This window comes from Anolis carolinensis, chromosome 2 (assembly GCF_035594765.1).
Source record: "Anolis carolinensis isolate JA03-04 chromosome 2, rAnoCar3.1.pri, whole genome shotgun sequence".
Classification (NCBI taxonomy): domain Eukaryota; kingdom Metazoa; phylum Chordata; class Lepidosauria; order Squamata; family Dactyloidae; genus Anolis; species Anolis carolinensis.
In genome coordinates this window covers 324509348-324532376 of record NC_085842.1, presented here as the reverse complement: position 1 = coordinate 324532376, position 23029 = coordinate 324509348, and the positions used below count along the sequence as shown (strand labels likewise).

General features: G+C 41.9%; 1 protein-coding gene across 4 annotated transcripts in view; it reads left to right on the top strand.

Moving 5' to 3' along the window:
- Positions 1 to 21018, top strand: part of tln1 (talin 1) — a 124328-nt gene extending 103310 nt beyond the window's left edge. For all 4 annotated transcript variants that reach the window (XM_062972672.1, XM_062972674.1, XM_062972671.1 and 1 more), the window contains 5 exons: positions 1676 to 1801; positions 1927 to 1989; positions 7947 to 8129; positions 11481 to 11609; positions 20023 to 21018. In XM_062972672.1, the coding sequence (XP_062828742.1) occupies positions 1676 to 1801; positions 1927 to 1989; positions 7947 to 8129; positions 11481 to 11609; positions 20023 to 20154 (633 nt within the window). In that variant the 3' untranslated portion in view covers positions 20155 to 21018. The remainder of the gene's footprint in view (positions 1 to 1675; positions 1802 to 1926; positions 1990 to 7946; positions 8130 to 11480; positions 11610 to 20022) is intronic.
- Positions 21019 to 23029: the final 2011 nt, after the last annotated feature.

The window sequence follows — 23029 nt, the reverse complement described above, 5'->3', positions numbered from 1 at the left end:
CTGCCCGCCATCGCTACCACCTACGCCGGGCTGGAATCTCGAACTTGTACTTTCTCAACTCACTTCTGCTCCCTTCGAACCGCTTGCCTCGACCGATCTCCGTCTGCTTTCCTGGAAGTTGGCCTTTCTAGTGGCGATCACGTCGGCACGACGGCCATCCGAGCTTGCTGCTCTCAGGGTCGACGAGCCTTATCTACGTTTTCACCATGACCGCGCTGTTCTTCGCCCGGACATATAAATGAAATAATTAAAGATATAAGTATTTTTGAACAATGGAGGCAAATGTTTGATCCTAACTCCCATTTAATATTTCAGAAATCCAGCAGCTTTCCCAGCCTTGTTCTTTTGTGTATGCCATTGGGAACGCTTTCTGTGTATTTCTAGCAAATCCAGAAGTGCTTTACTTTGCTTGAGTGTGCCATGTTTAACTTATTTTTGAATAAGAATGAATTACTTATTCAGAAGGAGATCTATTTTTATACTGTCAGGTTACAGATAGATAGCATTGCCCAGGATAGAAAAATATGTGTAAAGGTTGGATTACTGTGAGTTTCCAGGCTGTATAAAGGTTGTTTCTTTGGAGGTTTTGAAGCAAAGGCAGGATGGCCATCTGTCTGGGGTGCTTTGAATGCGATTTTCCTGCTTCTTGGCAGAATGGGGTTGGACTGGGTGGCCCATTCCAACTCTAGGATTTTATGATAACTGAGATAGTTAACATGCTATGAATACTCTTGTGTTGAAAACATTGAGATTTTGTGTAGTTAAATGTATTTTAAACATATAACATCTAGAGTAATTTTTAAAAAGAACTGGTTTAGATGGCATCTAGGCCTCTTTTGTACTGTTCATAAGTCCAAACATCCAGATGTCAAAACGCCACTCTAGACAGAGTGAGGATTTCTAAGTTAATACATACTTACGTTGGAACATAGTTTTGTTATTGATGGTATCATTTTCTGGCCCCAACAAAAATATTTCTGGTGAGAACGGTATATTCTGTTATTTATATGGGGCCACAGTGGCACAACAGGTTAAACCACTGAGCTGCTGAACTTGCTGACCAAAAGGTTGGCGGTTTGAATCTGCAGGACAGAGTGAGCTCCCACTGTTAGCCCCAGCTCCTGCCAACCTGGCAGTTTATTTATTTATTTATTTATTACATGCATTTATACCCCGCCCTTCTCCCCGAGGGGACTCAGAGCGGCTTACATTCTGCCACGAGGGCCAGCAACAAATATACTATAAAACAAAACAATTAAAACATGATAAAACATGATAAAAACATGATTAATAGTATACAAAAATTAAAACGCTGCAAGGCAGCGATATTGTAAGTAGTTGCAACACAATGCAACATGCAAATGTGAGTAGATCAATAGGTACTGCCTTGGCGGGAAAGTAAACAGCGGCCCATGCAGTCATGCCAGCCACATGACCTAGGAGGTGTCTATGGACAACGCCGGCTCTTCAGCTTAGAAATGGAGATCAGAACCCCCTCAGAGCCGTAAGAGGAAACCCTTACCTTTATCTGTGTTATGGTTGGGCATTGAATGTTTGTTTACCTTTGTGTTTGTGTATGCTGGGATCCGCCCTGAGTCCTCTTGGGGAGATAGGGCAGAATACAAATAAAATGTTGTTGTTGTCATATTTTGGATTTCTGTCCCCCCGTCAACAGCAAGCGGACGAGAGCCTGAACTTTGAGGAGCAGATCCTGGAGGCAGCCAAATCCATTGCAGCGGCAACCAGCGCCTTGGTCAAGGCGGCATCGGCGGCCCAGAGGGAGCTGGTGGCCCAAGGGAAGGTCAGTCTGTGCGTGTATGGCCGGGGGGGGGGGGGGGTCACCTGTATTGGGGGGGCTTTTTCCCCCTCTTCTGGGAACTCACCTGCCCCTTCCTTCCCTCATTTCCTGCCTCCATTTCTTCCCAGGTGGGTGCCATTCCGGCCAACGCCCTGGACGATGGTCAGTGGTCCCAAGGCCTCATTTCAGCGGTGAGTGCTTTATGTTTTAACAAGTATTTATACACTTTTGCTTTTTACCCATCCCATATAAACTATCCATTTATCTTTGATTTCTCTTGTTTTACACTCACATGTAGCATCCTGAGTTACACATGCTAGAATATGATCATAAAGGTAGTTATTCCAGTTTTCCATAGTCCATTTTTTTCCCAACTTTCCAACCCGATGCTATTACTGCCTGTTCTGCTCAAATCATAGCTTCAAATAATTCTTAAGTGCATGTTTACCTCAATGACTCTGGACAACTATAAAAGCTATGGTACCAAGCAGTCAAGTGTGGCATTCAACTAATACACCCCCCTTAGTAGTAGTAGTAATAGTAGTAGTAGTAGTAGTAGTAGTAGTAATAATAATAATAATAATAATAATAATAATAATAATAATAATAATAATCTTTATTTTTAACCCTCCCTGTCTCCCCTAGGGGACTCAGGGTAGATTCCAAAAAAAAAGTTAATGTTTAGATTTTATAATTGCGCTTGTCTTTTTTATTTGATGTGTTTTATATTGTTATTGTTATTATTTTTATCTGGGCTCAATGACCTGTGTGAGCCGCCCCGAGTCCCTTCGGGGAGATGGAGGCGGAGTATAAAAATAAAATATTATTATTATTATTAAATGGCAAACATTTAATGCCACGTGCAAATAAGATAATAAATTGAGCAAATAAAAAAATTAAGTTAAACAGTTAAAACCACCAAATTAAACTTTAGCCACACATACAATCAATCAGACCTTGTAACTAACACATTCAGCAGTTAGAATCTATATGCAGTAGAGTCTCACTTATCCAACATAAACGGGCTGGCAGAACATTGGATAAGCGAATATGTTGGATAATAAGGAGAGATTAAGGAGAAGCCTATTAAACATCAAATTATGTTATGATTTTACAAATTAAGCACCAAAACATCATGTTATACAACAAATGTGACAGAAAAAGTAGTTCAATACACAGTAATGATATATAGTAATTACTGTATTTACGAATTTAGCATCCAAATATCATGATGTGTTGAAAACATTGACTACAAAAATGTGTTGGATAATCCGGAACGTTGTATAAGTGAATGTTGGATAAGTGAGACTCTACTGTATAATATAAAGTATCCAAATATACAAATGTGGCTCTCCTATAGGTTAAGGTAATCTTTGACAGCATCATCACTCAGGCTGGAATCAGTGATAGACTAATCCTCTTCCTCTTCATAGGCCAGTGTGCAAAAATAGGTTTTGAGATGTTTCTTAAAGGAGAGGAGTGAAGAAAACCATGGCCAGATCTGGCGTTTCAAATTCTGGGTGCAGCTGCAATGGTGCAAAGGTAGTCCTGGCCACCGCTGATACTTGAGGTTCCAGGGTCAGCGATGAGTCCAGGATCACCCCCAGATTGCGGACTCGTGTCTTCAGGGGGAGTGTGACCCCACACCCTGACCCGCTTTACGACTGACCAGGAGTGCCTCTGTCTTGTCTAGATTTAGTTTCAGCTTGTTGGCCCTCGTCCAGTCCATTACTGATGACAGGCACCGATTCAGGACCGAGACGTTGGCATCCTTGGCATTAGGTGGAAAGGAGTAATCGTGTTGGGTGTCGTCTGCATAAATTTGACACCGCACTCCAAAACTCCGGGTGATCCCTCCCAGCGGTTTCATGTGAATGTTAAACAGCATGGGGGACAGAATTGAACCCTGAGGGACCCCACAGGCCACCAGCCAGGGAGTCGAACAGGAGTCCCCAACACGAACATTTCGGACCGTCTATCCGGAAAGGATCGCAGCCCCTGTAAAACAAGCCCCATTCCAGAGAGATGGTCTAGAACAGGGGTCCCCAAACTAAGGCCCGGGGGCCAGATGCGGCCCTCCAAGGTCATTTACCTGGCCCCTGCCCTCATTTATAATACAATATTTTATATCAGTTTTAATAATATAATATATTATACTAGCTGTGCCCGGCCACGCGTTGCTGTGGCGAAGTATGGTGGTTTGGGAAATAAAGTATTGAGGAGGTAGTTAAGGTAAAGGGTAAAGGTTTTCCCCTGACGTTAAGTCCATTATAAATGGGTTATACAGCTGTGTGGAAGGGCCTTGAGTCTACACTGCCATATAATCCAGTTAAAATCAGATAATCTGTATTTTATAGGCAGTGTGGAAGAGGCCTAAGTGAGGCCTAACTCTGCCTGTCCCCTGGGCTGAGTGGGTTGCTAGGAGACCCAAGTGGGCGCAGCTTAGCCTTCTAACTGGCAGCAATTGGATAAAAACAATTATTCCTCTCCCTCTAATTAGGACTTTATTTTTCTTTTCTTTTTGTTGTATGAACGTAGAAGCATGGATGAGGGGTTGTGCTGCCAAGTTTAGTGTTTCTGGGATGTGTAGTTTTGTTGTTTTGTCCTAGGCAGAAATGTCATTACCCTTTTATATATATATATAGATATACATATGATATTGATAATATTATCATGTTATACAATGTAATACTAATAATAATACCATATAATAATATTAATTACATGTTATATATTACATATAATATTACAGTATAGTGGTATAGTTCAATATAGTAATATATAATGCTAATATTGTGCTTTGTTAATAATATAATATATTGTATGTACATACAGCTGCTCTGAGTCCCCTTCGGGGTGAGAAGGGCGGGATATAAATTTAGTAAATAAATGTAGTAAATGAATAAATAAATAATTTTAGACTTAGGCTCGTCCAAGGTCTGAAATGACTTGAAGGCACACAACAACAACAACAACAACAACAACAATCCTAATTAACTTGACTATCTCATTGGCCAGAAGCAGGCCCACACATCCTATTGAAATCCTGATAGGTTTATGTTGGTTAAAATTGTTTTCATTTTTAAATATTTTATTGTTCTTTCATTGTTGTTGTTGTTTTGCACTACAAATAAGACATGTGAAGTGTGCATAGGGATTTGTTTGTATTTCTTTTTCAAATGATAATTCGGCCCCTCCACAGTCTGAAGGATTGTGGACCGGCCCCCTGCTTTAAAAGTTTGAGGACCCCTGGTCTAGAAGAACCCCATGGCCGATGGTATCCAACGCCACTGAGAGGTCCAGGAGAACCATCAGGGACACCCTCCCCTTGTCTAGCTCTCTTTGTAGATCATCCACCAAGGTGACCAATGCCATCTCAGTTCTGAAACCGGGCCTGAAACCAGATTGAAAAGAATCCAGATACTCGATTTCATCCAAGAAGCTTTGGAGCAGAGAGGCCACTACCTGTTGCACAGCAAGCGGATCTTAGCCACGTCCCATGCACAAGACACACAGACAAGAGTAGACATGAACAGAAAAATCTTTACTCTTGATAGCAGAGATGAAACACAAACTTGCAATGCTGTATACTAAACAAGCAGTGCAAGAAACCTTACATAGTCTTTGTAAGTACAGTAGAGTCTCACTTATCCAACATAAACGGTCCAGCAGAACGTTGGATAAGTGAATATGTTGGATAATAAGGAGAGATTAAGGAGAAGCTTATTAAACATCAAATTAGGTTATGATTTTACAAATTAAGCACCAAAACATCATGTTATACAACAAATTTGACAGTAACAGTAGTTCAATATGCAGTAATGCTATGTAGTAATTACTGTATTTATGAATTTAGCACCAAAATATCATGATGTATTGAAAACATTGACTACAAAAATGCGTTGGATAATCCAGAACGTTGGATAAGCGAATGTTGGATAAATGTGATTCTACTGTAACACAAAATAAGACATCTTCATCTTAAGTCAAATGAGAAAGCAAAACATAAACCTTGAGCAAACAGCTATTCCACCATTGCCTTCTTTAGAGCAGCATAATGGCCTCTCTCCTACCTGCTCCTCAGAGCAGAGCTTTTGAGCATAGATCTCCTCAGAGGAAAAAAACTCCCCAGAGCTGTATTCTAAAAACCCATACAGTTATACCCTATTGGGTGAGGTCCAAGATTGCTGGGTGACCTTCATTACCAGCTTCACCTAGTAATTACCATCATAAGGTTTTTCTTCAACACACATACAGTTGGTCCTGCTACAACTTACTGCAATACTACCTTCTCCAGAACCTTGCCAAAATAGGGAAGATTCAATACTGGCCAGAAGTTGTTCAGTTGAGTGGGATCCAGTGCTGGTTTCTTTAGTAGTGGTCTTACTATAGCCCCCTGCGGAGAAGAGATGTTGGATGTTTATTTAATTATATTATTATATTATAACCGCTGCCACCAGTGTAAAGATGTTTATAATGCGGCCACCAGATGTAAAGGGGATTATCCACGCTTGCCACCACTATGGGAAGATATAGCCACTAGCTACTTAGAGAGGAGACCTTTTAAATTTTGTTTTTTCTTTTTTTCTTGTTTGTTTTTGATGGTAATATATATGACAGAAGCTGAGATGTTTAAAAGAACAATAACACGTTTATTCTGGCACAAAGCTTAATGGTTACAGTAACTTTCTCTTTAGAGGCACTTTGGTTAACAGTTGCAAGGCTAGAATTAGGTGTTTCAAACTTCTTAAAATGTCACTTCTTTCTTTACTTCTCTAAACTGCAGTCACCCTGTGAATTACAATCACAGATTATCTGTTCCTCATCAGGAGACAGACTACCTTAAAATAAGTCACCAAACCTATTTTAAATTGACTCAAAAATAAGCATTTGAGTCTCCCTGATCCCTTCAACTGAGGATCAGTCTTCACTGTACCTCATCAGGGCACAGACTAACTGCTTCTTTTTCAAACCTGTACTTCTCCACCAAAAACGGCAGTTGGCTCCACCCACATCTCCATGGCAACCAACTCATGAGTGCAGAGTAACTGAAATATTGACCCTTTTAAAATGCAATTAAACATGACACCTGTAAACTAAAAAAATCACACTTTGTTACACCCCCTTGAAACTAGAAGGCATTACACCCTGGGTCAAGGAGGCATTGACCAGCACCTTCACACTTCTTCCAGTCCTCCCCTGGCCAGTTTCATTAGCCAGGATGGGCAAGGGTCCAGGGAACAGGTAGTCGCCTTCATCTCACCCAAGATCATGTCCACGTCCTCGGGCTTCACAGGTTGAAAAGAACCCATTAAACAGGGAGAGGCAGCTGCTTCAGTTACATCCACGGAGACTGCAGATTGAACTATTGTATTTTAAATCTCCTGGTTTCTGGTTTATGATTGGGATGGAGACTAGAAATATTTGGACACTGTGTGTCGCACCTCAGCCTTGAATCACCTTGGTATAGCACACAAACTCCACAGCAGGGAAACTGGAGTTCGCCTCTCCGGTAGGGAGAAAGTTGTCTTGACAACAGCTTTTCCCCAAAGCACCCCTTTTAACTGAACACTCTCTGCCAAACATGAAAGCATTTCTCTGCCCTCGCACCTCCCCCCGTCTGTTTGCAATCCTTACACTATGCCGTACCCTCAATTCCAAAAGCTCAGCTCTATCTAAGGAGCCCATCCCATCAAGGTCAGCTTGCTCGTTATTTCTCTGAGGCTCATTATCAAGCTGGGAGCCTTTTATCCTCCCTTCCTCCTTTCCCATGTCAGTTTGTACCTGGCTGTCTTTAGTAGTTTCAGGGTCATCAACTCCACCCCTCCCTGTGGGAAACTGAACTTGTACCCTCTGTTCCTCATCTTCCAAAACTACAGGCCTTTCAGGCCGATTCTGAACCTGAATCCCTCTTTCCTCATCAGATTTAATCCTAGATCCAAGCTGAGTCACAACACTGGGCCTCAACAATTTGAAGTGATATTTGAAATAGGTTTCCATTTTCCGACCCTGCCCTCTAGAGAGGCACGTTGCACAACAGGAGCTGATCCTGGGTTGCGTTCTCTCAGCCACCGCTCGGGAATTGGGGTCCCCAGCCCCCCTTTTTGCCTCTCCCCTCCTCACTCTTTCTTTCTCTCCCACAATCCAGGCCCGGATGGTGGCTGCGGCCACGAACAACCTGTGTGAGGCGGCCAATGCGGCGGTGCAAGGCCACGCCAGCGAGGAGAAGCTCATCTCTTCGGCCAAGCAAGTGGCGGCCTCCACGGCCCAGCTGCTGGTGGCCTGCAAGGTCAAGGCGGACCAGGACTCCGAAGCCATGCGGCGCCTGCAGGTGAGCCCAGAGAAGGAGGGGTCGTCTGGGGGGAATGTATTGGGCTTCTCTAGGAGGACAGGGGGCTGTGGAGCCTGTGCTCTCTCTCTATATATATATATACCGTATATACTCTTTTACCCTCCCTTGTCAGTGTGTTTTCTTTTTCAAAGCCTCCCTCGCTCTTAACCAAGGGAATGTTTTGAAAAGGGAAGGACGCCCTTGCAAGTCAGGAAGAAGATATAGATATATATATATCCATTAATCTTATAAAAGCATTTCCCCCTGAAATACTTGTTAATCTCTCTTACAGATATATAGGCATTAACCCCCTGCATGCATTTGCAATCCCTATGTACTTATATATCTCTATCTATCTATCTGCTTTAATTTTATATATGAATTTTCACCTCATATGTTTTCAGGTCTTTGCAAATCCTATATACATATAGATCCATCTACATGTATATTTGTATCCCTATGTATACATTATTTAATCTATTGATGCCTCGATTAATGTAATTTTATTGGTATCTATTTTTATTTTGAAATTTACCAGCAGCTGCTTCATTTCCCACCCTCGGCTTATACTCAGGACAATAAATTATCCCAGTTTTTTTGTGGTAAAATTAGGTTGGCTTATACTCGGGTATATATTTGAGTTGGCTTATACTCGAGTATATATGGGTATATATGAGCCTGTGGTAGGGAACTAGAGAGAAGATGCTCCAGTAAGGTTTTAAAAGGGTAAAGACTTACCTTTACTATTGCAGGTAATTCACCTCTGATAAAACAATAGACAGTCAAAAGAAAAAGGGTCCCTACTTTTGGTAGAACCGTCCCTAATGCCGACCCTCATCTCTGTGTGTGTCCAGTGTCTTGACGCAGAGAGGGGCATCCAACAAACAAAGGGGTAATAAAGGTGTTGGGTGAGTGGGCTTATTAACAAAAGACCCTCCCCAGAAACACACAGCTGAGTAACTTATTAGCAGCAGTGTGACCCAGCACCAGTAGCCAAAAGTGATAAAAAGGACGGAACAGACCAATGTTATCTCTTCCTTAGGAGGCTTTTCTTTGAAGCAAAATAATATGGATGCACTATTTACAAAAACAAGGCTTCCATAACACAAATAAAGTTCTTTCTACTTCCTTCTTTGCTTCCACTCTGGGCTTCTTTCTCATGTAGATAAAAAGCTTCACTCTCACAGAGCCTCCTCTCACATTGAACTTACACAGGAGATTCACACAGTAGCTTTACACACAGAAGCCTTCACACTGGAGCTTCTCTCACTAAAGCTTCTCACATTGAGGCCTTTCTCACACTGAGGCTTTTCTCACACTGAGGCCTACTCACAAGCTACAGGCATACCTGCTTAGTTTGAATTACAGCTTTTGCTGAGCCATTTTATCCATTTAACCCTTTTAGTGATTGGCTTACAATTTTGTAATTACAAATATCTACCAAATTTTAAATGTTTTTTACGAAAGCCACATGGAAGATTCTTGGGACGAATGGAAGCTGGCCTTTGTATACTTTGAAAGGAAGGCAAAAGAAAGTGGATTTTAGGGAAGCTGCAAGGGGAATAATTTAAGGAACTTACAAGGGTAGCAATTACAGAGTATATGGATCACAGTGAGTGACAACAGACACTTTAGGCAGTGTGGGGAAGGAGGGATCATTCATATTGATTTTCTTTGTTTTAGTAACTGTTTTAGTTGTAATTCTTATACCAATGTTTATATAAATGAAAATTAAAAATCTGAAACAAAAATGCATGGGATGAAGGGGAGATGACCTCTCTATTCCATCAGGAAGCAAAACACCCTGAGCCTCATCGACCTAAGAAGCAGAGGGGCCTTCTGGGAGGATCCCAGCATAGGTGGTCCCCTCACCTGTCCATGGTGCTGAGGCCCTGGCTCTTCTGGGCATTGGCCCGCCCTCCCTTCTTTCTTTCATTCCTCTTGTTGCGGAATTTTGTTTGGACGCGGGTGAAGAAAGCAGACTGACAGCAGAAGTTGTCTTCAAGATAGTTTACTTTTGGCCAAGAGCAGGTGACAATGTTAGCTAATGCCCAGAAAACGCAATGCCACACCTCGCCTGTAGTGGCTTTCCAATTTATATAATTTTACAGAAGCATGCGCAGAAAGCTAACTGACAATGGAATTTGCTGACTATTATAATCCTTTTGGACATGCGTAGTTGCTTTGTAACATATATAACTCATTACCCATTACATCAGGTGAAGTGTCCATAGTTTGCTCCACATATACACTATTCTCAGGTGCAGTGTTCATAGTTCATCCCACGTATGCATCATCCAGCAGCCAAATCATTACTGCAGTTTGCATGACCTTACATTGTGAGCAAAGAGCAAATGTCAGGCAGAACATGTCCTGTCAACACTTTCATGAAAAAACAAGATTTTTGGGTAAGGGTTATCTAAGTAAAGGATTTTTAGGGTTTTAAAATAAAATATTCAAGAGTTGCTGCATTATTCCCCCCTTTTTTGCAAGTGATGGTTTACAGAAGCTTAGCAAAACCATTGTTAGCATATATATTTATACTGGATCCCATTTTGTAATAACTTTTTAACTTTTCGGCCTCAGTCAGGCCTTCTGGTGGTGACACTTCATTTTTGGTTAAGAACTTTCAGTCCTCAGTAAGCTTCAAACCATTCTCAATTGATAAGGCAGACCCAATGGAAACTAAACTAATATGTGTTGGCCCTGTATCAGGGGCTGGAACCACAAAGGAAAACAATATATCAATAAATAAAATAAACAATTGTCAGTGGAAGTGTTTAAGCCTTCACAGTGAGTGACAACAGATGCTCTAGATGGTGTGGAGAAGGAGGGATCATTCATTTTTATTTTCTTTGTTTTGGTAACTGTTTTAGTTGTAATTCTTATACCAATATTTATATATGTTGTCGAAGGCTTTCATGGCCGGGATCACAGGGTTGTTGTATGTCTTTCGGGCTGTGTGGCCATGTTCCAGAAGCATTCTCTCCTGACGTTTCGCCTGCCATAGATGTGGGACATGGCCACACAGCCTGAAAGACATACAACAACCCAATATTTATATAAATAAAAATTTAAAAATCTAAAACAAAGATGCATGGGATGAAGGGGAGAAGACCTCTCTATTCCATCAGGAAGCAAAACACCTTGAGCCTCATCGACCTAAGAAGCAGAGGGGCCTTCTGGGAGGATCCCAGCATAGGTGGTCCCCTTACCTGTCCATTGTGCGGAGGCCCTGGCTCTTCTGGGCATTGGCCCGCCCTCCCTTCTTTCCTTCCTTCCTTCCTTCCTTCCTTCCTTCCTTCCTTCCTTCCTTCCTTCCTCTGAGTCCTCTCTCTCTCTCTTGACCAGGCGGCCGGCAACGCTGTGAAGAGAGCGTCCGACAACCTGGTGAAGGCGGCTCAGAAGGCGGCCGCTTTCCAGGACCACGAGAACGAGACGGTGGTGGTGAAGGAGAAGATGGTGGGGGGCATCGCGCAGGTGAGTTGTCCCTCAAGGGGGAGGACAGCACAGCCCCCCAACCCTGGCTCTCACTGGCTCTGGTCACCATAGAGTTAAAAGAGACCCCCAAAGACCATCCAGTCCAACCCCCTTCCGCCAAGAATCCAATCCCTCCTGACAGAGGGACGTCCAGCCTTTGCTTAGAACCTCCAGAGAAGGAGACTCCACTGGACTCCTAGGAAGCAATGTAGTCCAGTATTAAACAGCTCTGACCCTTTTTCCTGCTGTTTCAATCTATTTCTACAAACAGAAGTATATCAATTACAGTGATTTTTTAACCCAATATTAATAGACATGTACAGTGAAGCATAAATCTGTTATGTACACAAAGTCTTATAACAATTATAGCCGTCTGGCAAGCAAAACATATAGTCATTCAATAAGAATCCCAAGGAAACAACCCTATATGATTTGCAAGGGGCTTCTCTTTGAGGGCGCAGAGTCCTTACCCTCCTGTGAGAAGGATTTCCACACAAAGGATTTCCAATTCCCAGACCGGTTTCGACTATCAAAAGTCTTCCTCAAGTGGACTAAACTTCCGGGTACGGCGACATGGCGGCTGGCTGAGGGCTCTTTGAGCACCGGCTTCTCAGAACGTCCAGGTAGAGCTAAAAGCTCCCCCTCCTGAGCGGATCGAGGCTCAGGAGGCAGCTAACCCCCTTGGTGCCCCATAGAAGATCCCTGAGAGTTGTTCTCCCTCAAGGAGAGCAGCCAAAGGGGTCCGGACGAGGGACAGGGGGCAGCGGACGGGGACAAAGCCGCGCGGGCGGTGATCCGTTCCCGCAAACAGCCTGCCTAGCCGTACTTTTCATTAAAAAAAAAAAGAGGAAAAGACGACACATGAAACGTGAGTTCATGAAACAGAAATCTATAACTGGTGTATGAGAAAAGGCATTTTCAGGAATAGAAGAACAGAGGTTTAGAATCTGAGGCCGTTGGTACAAAAGAAAAGGAAGGAACTTAAGGGGAGCTTAAGCGAAGCCCAAATATAAAAGACGCAGCTTCAAAGAATACTAAACCCAACTAAACCTCTGGAGCCCCGCCGACGACCCCAGAGAACTGTTTTCCCTCAAGGAGAGCAGCCCAGGGGGTCCGGACGAGGGTCCTAGGGTGGCGGACGGGACGAAGCGACAAATAGCCAACAATTAAGGGACCAACCAAGAAGGTTGATAAACAGACAAACAGACAAACAGGCAACTTAACTTAAAGAAAACCAGAGGGTTTAACCCTGTAGAAATATAAGCAACCCAGGGAATTGGGGAAAAAAAATACCTGTACACGCCAGGCAAGGAAGGGGGGGAAAAAAAAGAAAAAAGAGCCTTGAGAGATTAATACCTCGCCCTTAAGAGATCAGATCAGAGCGCCGCAGCTGACCTTGAGAGGATTGTTGTGTCTCAGGAGCAGTCGAGTAGAGAGCCGGGCGAACTTTGGCAAGGTTCCAACAGAGCCCTGTAGTCAGCACGTGTTATATTGGGCTCGGCTAGAGGAGGAATCCGGCAAGATTTCAGCAGCGCACAACAGGAAGGGGAGACAAAAGGAGACGGACCAGAAGGAGCAATAGCAAGCAGCCCGGGCAGAGGGCGACGGAGAGCCCGAGAAGGGAAGGCGATTCACATTAAGAGCAACAGCGAGGTAAAGGCATTCCAGATAGGTTAAAACGCAAAGAAACTCGAGCGGCAGATCTACAACGGACAAAAATAATAATAATAATAATAAATAAACATAAGTTCAGACGGAACCCAAACGGAGCCAGAAGGGGAAGAGGACGAAGAATAAGGACAGGACCCAGGACGAGAAGCAGACGCTGACGAGGACGAGAAGGAGAGGCGGACGAGGAATAAGGACAGGACCCAGGACGAGAAGTAGACGTTGACGAGGACGAGAAGCAGACGGAGGGGAGAGGACAGACGAGGAGGAGAAGCAGACGAACGGAAGGAGGGACAGAAAAGAAGGTGGGAGAAGGGATCATCAACCAGAAGGCTCTAGAGTGAGCTTAAAAGATCATACCCCATAGGTTTATCTTACAGAATAGTGGACCCAATTAAAATTAGGACCTAAAGACTTTACCCACTACCCATCACAATTAATCCAACCAATAGAGATAATCAAAAAAAAAAAAAATAATAATAAAAATGGCGACACAGAAGGGAAGGATGGAGGATAGAAAAGTGTTTGAAAGAAGAAACTCATTGCCGGGGGACCCAAATCTAAAGGACATTATGAAAGAACTTCAGAAAATTACAGAAAATCAAAGATCATTCCAAGAGCAAATGCTAAACATACAGAGGGACTTATCGGAGGAACTAATAGGAATGAAAAAGGAAATGAAGGATATTCAAAAGAGTATTAAAGAAATCAAACAAGAGGAACATAAAATGGAAAAGAAACAGGACAAACTTGAAAGAAAAATAGACATTTTGGAAATGAAAAACGCAAAACTAGAAGCAAGACAGGAAAAAATTGAACAAAAAGAATTAGACCTCCAAATAAGAATTAGAAACCTCCCAGAAGAGCCAAGAGAAAATTTGAAGCTAGTAATAACCCAATTACTGGCAGACCTGATCCAAATTACTGATGAAGAGATGGAAGAAAACATTGACCGAACCTTTAGAATAACAACAAATTTCTCAAAAAAGAATCATGTACCTAGAGATGCAATAGTACAGTTCTCAAAGAGAAAAGTCAGGGAGGAAGTACTCAAAAGCAGTAGTAAAAATACTATTAGATACAAAGGAGAAAAAGTGACAATACTTAAAGAATTTCCCACAAGTACAATACAAAAAAGAAGAAAATATCTCTTCCTCACTGAGGAGCTGAAAAAAAGACAGATCAAATTTAGATGGGAGAGGAGGGAAGGTATCATGACAACATATAAAGAGGAGAGATTTTGGCTGACAACTGAGGACAAAGCCAAAGACTTTTATGAAAAACTAATGGAAGAAACAGTGGATCCCATCAAAACCGGACAAGACAGTGAAAGGAAGAGAAAGAAACCCAGAATGTTCTCTCCAGAAAAGACTGAAACTAATTCACCAACACCCGAGACTAATTCACAAACCCAGGAAATGGAGCTACGGGGGGAGGAGGCAGCCAATCAACCCTAAATTATGGAATTAAAAGGTTATGTAAATAATATTAATGGTTTAAATTCACCAAATAAAAGGAAAATTTTATTCAATCACCTTAAAAGATGCAAATTTGATGTAGTGTCTCTTCAGGAGACCCATATCCACCAGAGACATGCTGGGCACTTAATCAATAAAAGTATCGGAAATGAATATATCTCATCAGCTCCCGAAAAAAAAAGAGGGGTAGTTACATATGTAAACCCCAAATGGATATCAGAATTGGCTTTCAAAGATGAGGAGGGGAGAATGATTGGAGTAAAAATTAAAATCTATAACAAAATACTCCTGGTATGTAATGTATACACTCCAACCGGCCCTAAAACAAATTTTATTAACACATTAAAAGATAAAATAGCTGAACAAGAATTTGAAGAATTAATAATAATGGGAGACTTCAATGGGATAATAGATCCGGACTTAGATAAAAAAGGAGACGGTAATGGAGGTAAGAAATTAAAAAATGGAAAATTACCGATAAATTTCCAAAAACTACTACAAGATTGGGACCTAAAAGATGCCTGGAGAATCCACCATCAGCTAGAAAAAGATTACACATTTTTCTCTAACAGGCATAAGTCATGGTCCCGTATAGACATGACATGGATGTCAACTTCACTTATACCCAAAATTTCAAAAATTAGAATTATGCCGAGAAACTACTCAGACCACTGCCCAATAGAATTTATAATAAACAAAACCCAGAAAACACGAACCTGGAGACTAAATGGCAATTTGCTAAAATCAGAGGAGGATATTATAAAGAATAAGAAAATTATTAAGGAATATTTTAAGATAAATGACTCAGATGAAGTAGCGCAGCAAATAGTATGGGAAGCCAGTAAGGCGGTAATGCGGGGTCACTTTATACAACAGACTGCTCAAAAAAATAAGCAGAGAAGAGAAGCTCTCAACAAAGTCTTAGAGGAAATTAAAATTAAGGAAAAAAGGTTAAAAGAAGCCCCAGGAGACAAAAGAATAAAACAAGAACTAGAAATCTTTAAGAAACAAAAGACAAATCTAGAATTGGAAGAATTGGAAAAAAAACTAAGGTATATTAAACAACAACATTTTCAGCACGCCAATAAACCAGGTAGATGGTTGGCTTGGAGAATTAGAAGGAAAAAACAATCCCAACATATAACAGAAATAAAAGCAGAAGGTAAACATTACACTACAGAACAAGAGATAGTTAAACAGTTCAACAAATTTTACAGTAAATTATATACCAAGGACCAAATAAAAAAGGAGGAAATTATGAGTTTTATAGGCAAGCAAAAACTAGCCAAAATAACGGATCAACAAAGGGAAAAATTAAATAAAGAAATTTCTGAGCAAGAAATCAAAAAAATAATTAGAAAAATAGATGGGAACAAAGCACCAGGCCCAGATGGACTCACGGGGATATATTATAAAGTCTTCATTGACGAACTAACCCCTTATTTAAAAAAAATTATGAATAGGATCCTAGATAACAATGAAATTCCAGATTCGTGGAAACTCGCTACAATTACAATGATTCATAAAGAAGGTCAAGATCCCCAAAACGTGAAGAATTATAGACCTATTTCACTTTTGAATCAAGATTATAAAATATTTACAAGCATCTTAGCGGACAGATTGAAAGAAGTTCTAAAGGACTGGATAAAAGAAGAACAATCAGGTTTCCTTCCAGGGAGACAACTAAAAGATAATGTAAGGGAAATTGTAGATATCATTGAATATTACGAAAAAAGTAACAAGGAAGAAATAGCTCTATTAGCGATTGACATGGAAAAGGCTTTCGACAGTTTAAATTGGGATTTTTTTAAAATATTAATTAATGAATTAGATATGGGATATAGATTCAATAATGCTATCAACAAAATATATGAAATACAAGAGGCCACAATAAGAATAAATTCAATAGAATCAAAAAAATTCAAAATCTCAAAAGGAACCAGGCAGGGCTGCCCACTCTCCCCTTTACTATTCATCTTTGCATTAGAAACATTAATTAATTCAATCAGAGAGGACACAGAATTAAAGGGAGCAAAAATTAGAAAGGAACAATATAAGATTAAGGCTTATGCCGATGACCTAATTTGTATCATAGAAGAGCCAGTCAGAACGGTAGGCAATTGGCTAAATAAACTAGAAAATTTCGGGAAAATTTCAGGACTTAAAATAAACAAAGACAAGACCACCTTCCTAACAAAGAATATGACTGTGAAAAGACAGTTCGAATTAACAACAGTTTCCGGAATTAAAGTTAGTAAAAAAATAAAATACTTAGGCATAATATTGACAGCCAAGAACTCACAACTGATAGAAAACAATTACGATACGAGATGGAAGGATATTCAGAAGTATTTAGCAACCTGGAAAGATCAGAAACTATCATTCATGGGGAGAATAGCGGCAATGAAAATGACAATCCTACCGAAGATGCTTTTCTTATTTCAATGCATCCCGATAATTAGAAATGCAGTTAGATTCAAAAAATGGAACAAAGATATAAACAAATTTATTTGGTCAAACAAAAAACCTAGAATTAAAAGAGTATACATGATTGACGAAAAAAAAAGAGGGGGACTGGCACTCCCAGATTTACAATTATATCACGAGGCCTGCGGATTAATGTGGATTCGAGATTGGACTACGCTAAAAAAAACGAAATTATTGACGCTAGAAGGAGCAGACCTCCGCTTTGGATGGCATGCCTATTTATGGTATGAAAAAAGAAAAATAGACAGAAACTTTGGGGATCATTTTATTCGGTCATCCCTAATAAAGATCTGGGATAAGTATAAGAGAAGGATTTTCCTGAAAACACCTCTATGGGTTTCCCCCTTAGAGGCATGTCAAAGAAGAGAAATGGGAGGAATACTCTGGCCAAAATATAAGGATATATTGACCAAAGAAAAGGGAATTTTTGAACCCAAAACACAGGAAATGCTAAGTCAGGATTTTAAGAACATAGGGTGGTTCCAATATGCCCAAATTAAAGAGTACTTTAATATAGACAAGAAGATAGGATTCGAAGACAAAGAAACATGCTGGGATAAAATTATACAATTAGAATCCAAAATTATATCGAAAATTTATAAAAAAATATTAGAGTGGAATACAGAGCAAGTCAGCATCAAAGAATGCATGACCAAATGGGCGAGAAATATTGGGTACCCAATTAAATTAGAAGAGTGGGAAAAATGTTGGAATAAAAGACTAAAATACACATACTCGGTAGATCTTAAAGAAAACTGGATCAAAATTTTTTTTAGATGGCACCTAACCCCCCAAAAACTCTCCAAAATTTATAAAAAAACCTCCAATAAATGCTGGAAATGTGGAGATCAGGAAGGCTCCTACTATCATTGTTGGTGGACCTGTAAGAGAGCCAAGGAGTTCTGGAAAGAAATACATCAAAATATACAAAAAATCCTGTCAATCAAGATTAATCTAGATCCCAAGATACTGTTATTAGGAATGCTAGACTTGGAGGATAGAAACAAAGAAATCCTATTCTGCTACCTAACTACGGCAGCAAGATTAGTATACGCAAAAGAATGGAGAACGAAAATCAGACCAGAAATAAATGCCTGGTTTAATAAAATTTTGGAAATTATGAACATGGATAAATTGACATACTTACTATCAAACACACAGGGCAAACCAAGAAAAGCGACAAACTGGGAGCCAATGAAAGACTACCTAAGAAATGAAAACTTTAAGGTGATAATATAGATGATAAGTATATACTTTGGATGAGTAACATTGGGCGAGAATTAGGCCTCAGACCAAAAGAAGGACTGAACTTAAGAGGAAATAGAATAATATCGAATGTATCAAGGAAAAAATAATAATAACACTAGATAATAGATGGAAGTCAATTTTAATGTATATGTGTGTCTTGGTTTTGGTTCTTTTTTTTTTTTTTTTTTTTTTTTTCTTTTCTTTTGGTTTGTGTCTGTCAAGATGGGAGGGGTTTTTTTATGTCCACTATCTATGTTCAGTTTTGTCTTGTACTGGTCATGACACTGTATTTCATGCAAGATATAAGAGCACAATAAAAATTTATTTACTAAAAAAAAAAAAAAAGTCTTCCTCAAGTGGAAAAATATGAAATTCACAGAATTCAATTGACATCAAATTCTCCAAAAGTAAATATTCCTCAGATGGAAATACAATGGTGTGGTGGACCTACAGGGAAAATACATAAGTGACTAGAAAACATTATTTATTTATTTTATTTACAGTATTTATATTCCGCCCTTCTTTCTCACCCCGAAGGGGACTCAGGGCGGATCACATTGTACACATATAAGGCAAACATTCAATGCCATATAAACATAGAACAGAGACAGAGACAGACGCAGAGGCAATTTAAACCTTCTTCCGCTCCCAGCTTCCTGAGGGTATGCTTGATTCCAGCCACAGAGGGAGCAGCTGCTTCATCATCCACTGTGACGGCAACTTCCTCATTCCAACGGCGGCTGGGTGATTTTTATGGTGTCATAAATTTAGTTAAATTAGCCTCCCCACATATAGTAAAGGTAAAGGTTTCCCCTGACATTAAGTCCAGTCATGTCTGACTCTGGGGGTTGGTGCTCATCTCCATTTCTAAGCCGAAGAGCCAGCGTTGTCCGTAGGCACCTCCAAGGTCATGTGGCCAGCATGACTGCATGGAGCGCTGTTACCTTCCCACCAGAGCGGTACCTATTGATCTACTCACATTTGCATGTTTTCGAACTGCTAGGTTGGCAGGAGCTGGAGCTAACAGCGGGCACTCACTCCACTCCCGGGATTTGAACCTGGGACCTTTAGGTCTCCAGCTCAGTGCTTTAACGCACTTCGCCACCGGGGCTCCTTCCCCACATATAAGTGGTACCTAAATTTCCTACTTGATAGATGCAACTATCTTTCGGGTTGCTAGGTCAGCAACGAGCAGGGGCTATTTTTTATTTTTTTTAATTGACGGGTGCTCCCCCCGCCACGGGCTGGCCTCGAACTCATGACCTCATAGTCAGAGTGATTTATTGCAGCTGGCTGCTAACCAGCCTGCGCCACAGCCCGGCCCCTTTCACTTGCCAGACGGCTATAATTGTTATAAGACTTGGTGTACATAACAGATTTATGCTTCACACCTGGAGGGAGGGCTGAGATTGGCCCGGGCCTGCACTTGAGTCTTCTGAATGCAGCCTAGAATGGCATTGGCCTTTTGAGCTGCAGCCTCACGCTGTGGGTTCGTCCTCTTATTGAGAGTCTTTCCCGTCTTCCGTTTGCAGATCATCGCGGCGCAGGAGGAGATGCTGCGCAAGGAGCGGGAGCTGGAGGAGGCGCGCAAGAAGCTGGCCATGATCCGGCAGCAGCAGTACAAGTTCCTGCCCTCGGAGCTGCGGGACGAAGGGCAGAACTGAGGGGGCCGCCCGACCGCCTGCCCCCCATCTCCCTCCCACCGCCGCCCACCCACCCGCCTGCCGCCCCCTATTTAAGGATGCCACCCACCCGAGTAGGCGCACGGAGCGCCCCAAGGACTGCTCCTGTTGCCGCACAGCCAAGGCTTGCGTGTTGGTCAAGCCTCAGAGACACCCCTCCCCATGCCCCGTCCAGAGGGGTCATGCGAGTCCGGACTGCCTTTTTCTGGAGGGGATCAAGCCCACTCCCCACTCTTTTGCCTTTCCTTTCCAGAATCTTCCATGTGCCTTTCTTGGGGAGGGGCGGGGGTCCTCTCTTCTCCAGACCGTGCAATGAGACGAGCTGCGTCTCTCTCCCCCTCCCACTTTTCCCACTTTGACAATGGTTTTGCCTTAATGCAAGGGGACCTTGGGGAGGGGGATGCAAGCCTTTCTTCTATGCCCCCCCCCATAAGTGTCTCCTCTTCCACCGCCGGTGCTGCTGCTCTTTGTTCCCAAGTGCCTCTGCTGCTTTCCCAAGTGCCCCCCCCCCCTTCGCCCCTTTCCGGCCTGCCTCACGCACCCCTTTGCTGCAAATGCCCCCCCCCCCCCATCTCGTCTCACCACGCTGCTGCTTCTTCGCTGCCCCTTTCTAAGGCCCTCACCTGCTGAGGCTTCTCACCTTTTGTAATTTTGATACTACAGTTAAGCTGCCTCTGAAAAGCTCTTTTTTTGCCAGGGAACCAGGGAGGAGGAAGGAGAGGGGATGATGGTGATGATGGTGATAATGAAGATGATGATGGTGGAGGGGAGGTCGGCACGGAAGTGTGGGAGGGTAACGGTTGCGGAGGAAGGCTTCTCCTGAATAAACGGGTTTCCCTGCAGAAACATCTCTGTGCTTGTGATGGATGCAGCAAAATGTAGAGGGTTCTCCTTGGCTGGATGAAGGGAACAACAAGGGTCCAGGTGCCAAGGGTCAGCCACTGCCAGTCAGTCCCTCTCCCAACCAGTCCCGAGAGAGACCAGGCTATGACTCTGAAGGGTCTGGGGTATGGGATCCAGGCAGGACTGGGGGGCAGCGGGCATGAATACTTTTTGAACCATTATTATTATTATTATTACATTTCTATCGCACTTTTCTCCCATGGGTGGGATTCAAAGTGGCGTACCACATATAAAATTCATACAAATACACGTCTTTAATACATTTTCAGTGGGACAGATTGCATCAGCACTTTCAGAGAAAGCCATAGGCATACAAACCCCAATAATAATAATAATAATTATTATTATTATTATTTTATTGTATGACACAGCAAACAAGATGACCTTGGAGGTGTCTACGGACAACGCCTGCTCTTTGGCTTAGAAATGGAGATGAGCACCAACCCCCAGAGTCAGACATGACTGGACTTAACGTCAGGGGAAACCTTTACCTTTTTACAGTTGGCATGGATGTTTCCCAAATGGGTCGTTTTGTATTCGTCCCCCTCCTTCGTTCTCACTCGGACAAAAGCCTCCCTGGAATCCAGCCTGGTCAAACCCTCCCCGCCTTCAGCTGAGCCAGCAGCAAGCCTTGGATCCGCTCTTGGAAATGCAAGCACACCACTCTCTGACCCACATGGAAGACAAGGTGTTGATTTCTTTGCCAGGGAGCGGACAATCTCGGGGCCTTCCTCAGGCAAGAGCAATGCGGGGCCCTGTTCCTAGGAAGGAGGCCACAATCCGGACCTCGCTGGGCTCTCCTTCTTCTCCTGCGACAGGTAGCCCTTCTTGGGCCTCAGAAGAGCCGGGACAGGTGTGACCGCCTTGGCCTTCCCAGCACACCTGCCCCTCGCCCTTTAAGTCATCTCAAGGGAAACCCAATTGGAAATGGATCAAATAGGGGGCTGAGAGGGGGTCACCTGAAGGCCCTTTGCCCAGCCAGTAGGTCTTCCTTAAAAGTACACAGAAATCTATGAATACACGTAGAGATAAAGTTGTCCTATTACTAGCTAATATACAGAATAGAACAATGGTAACAAACTAAATATAATCATTCCAGACGCATGAAAAATAATAATAATAATAATAATAACTTTATTTTTATACCCCGCCCCATCTCCCCGAAGGGACTCGGGGCGGCTTACATGGGGCCTGGCCCGATAAAACAAACAAATAACAGTAACAAAGCAATAAAACAATTATCCCAGTAAAAAACATCAACATCAATAAAAACAATCATTAAAATCAACAAGCAGGATACAGTGTTAAAAACAGGAGACTAATTCGTAGAAATGAACAAATGAAGACTGCAACAAACTCTTTAGTGGAAATAAGTTTTTCTTTGATTAATGGATGTCAAACTAATTAGAAATTGTTTAATATTACTGGGTGCTGGCAACAGCAAATCTATTATGTTGTCTTTTAAAATATAGTTTACAAAAGTTGCAGGAGATTCTACTACGAACACATGAAAGAAGCCTCAGAAGCAACCTGAAGAAGGGATATTTATCCAGAAACAAGGATCACAAAATACCCGGGAACCCTTGTTGTTTTTACACTCCTTTATGTTTTACATTCCTTTATATGCATCTCCGAGATGTTAATTTACATGGCACTATGCTGAATGTATCTAAAGTGTGAGCCACAATTTACAGAAGAAATTATCAGTTGTTTTATTTTATTGACCCTGCATTCCTAAGACCTTTCTCTGCGTGGGACAATACTGAAATTCAAAGTATTGAACTCGGTCATTGAATATACTTATCTGTCACTGTGGAAAAACATACAAGCATGAATATAATGTTTGATGTGATGTTGTAAACAGTCCTCATTTGTTCATTTCTCATGTGTCTGGAATGCGTCAAGGTCATTTACCTGGCCCCCGCCCTCATTTATAATACAATATTTTTATATC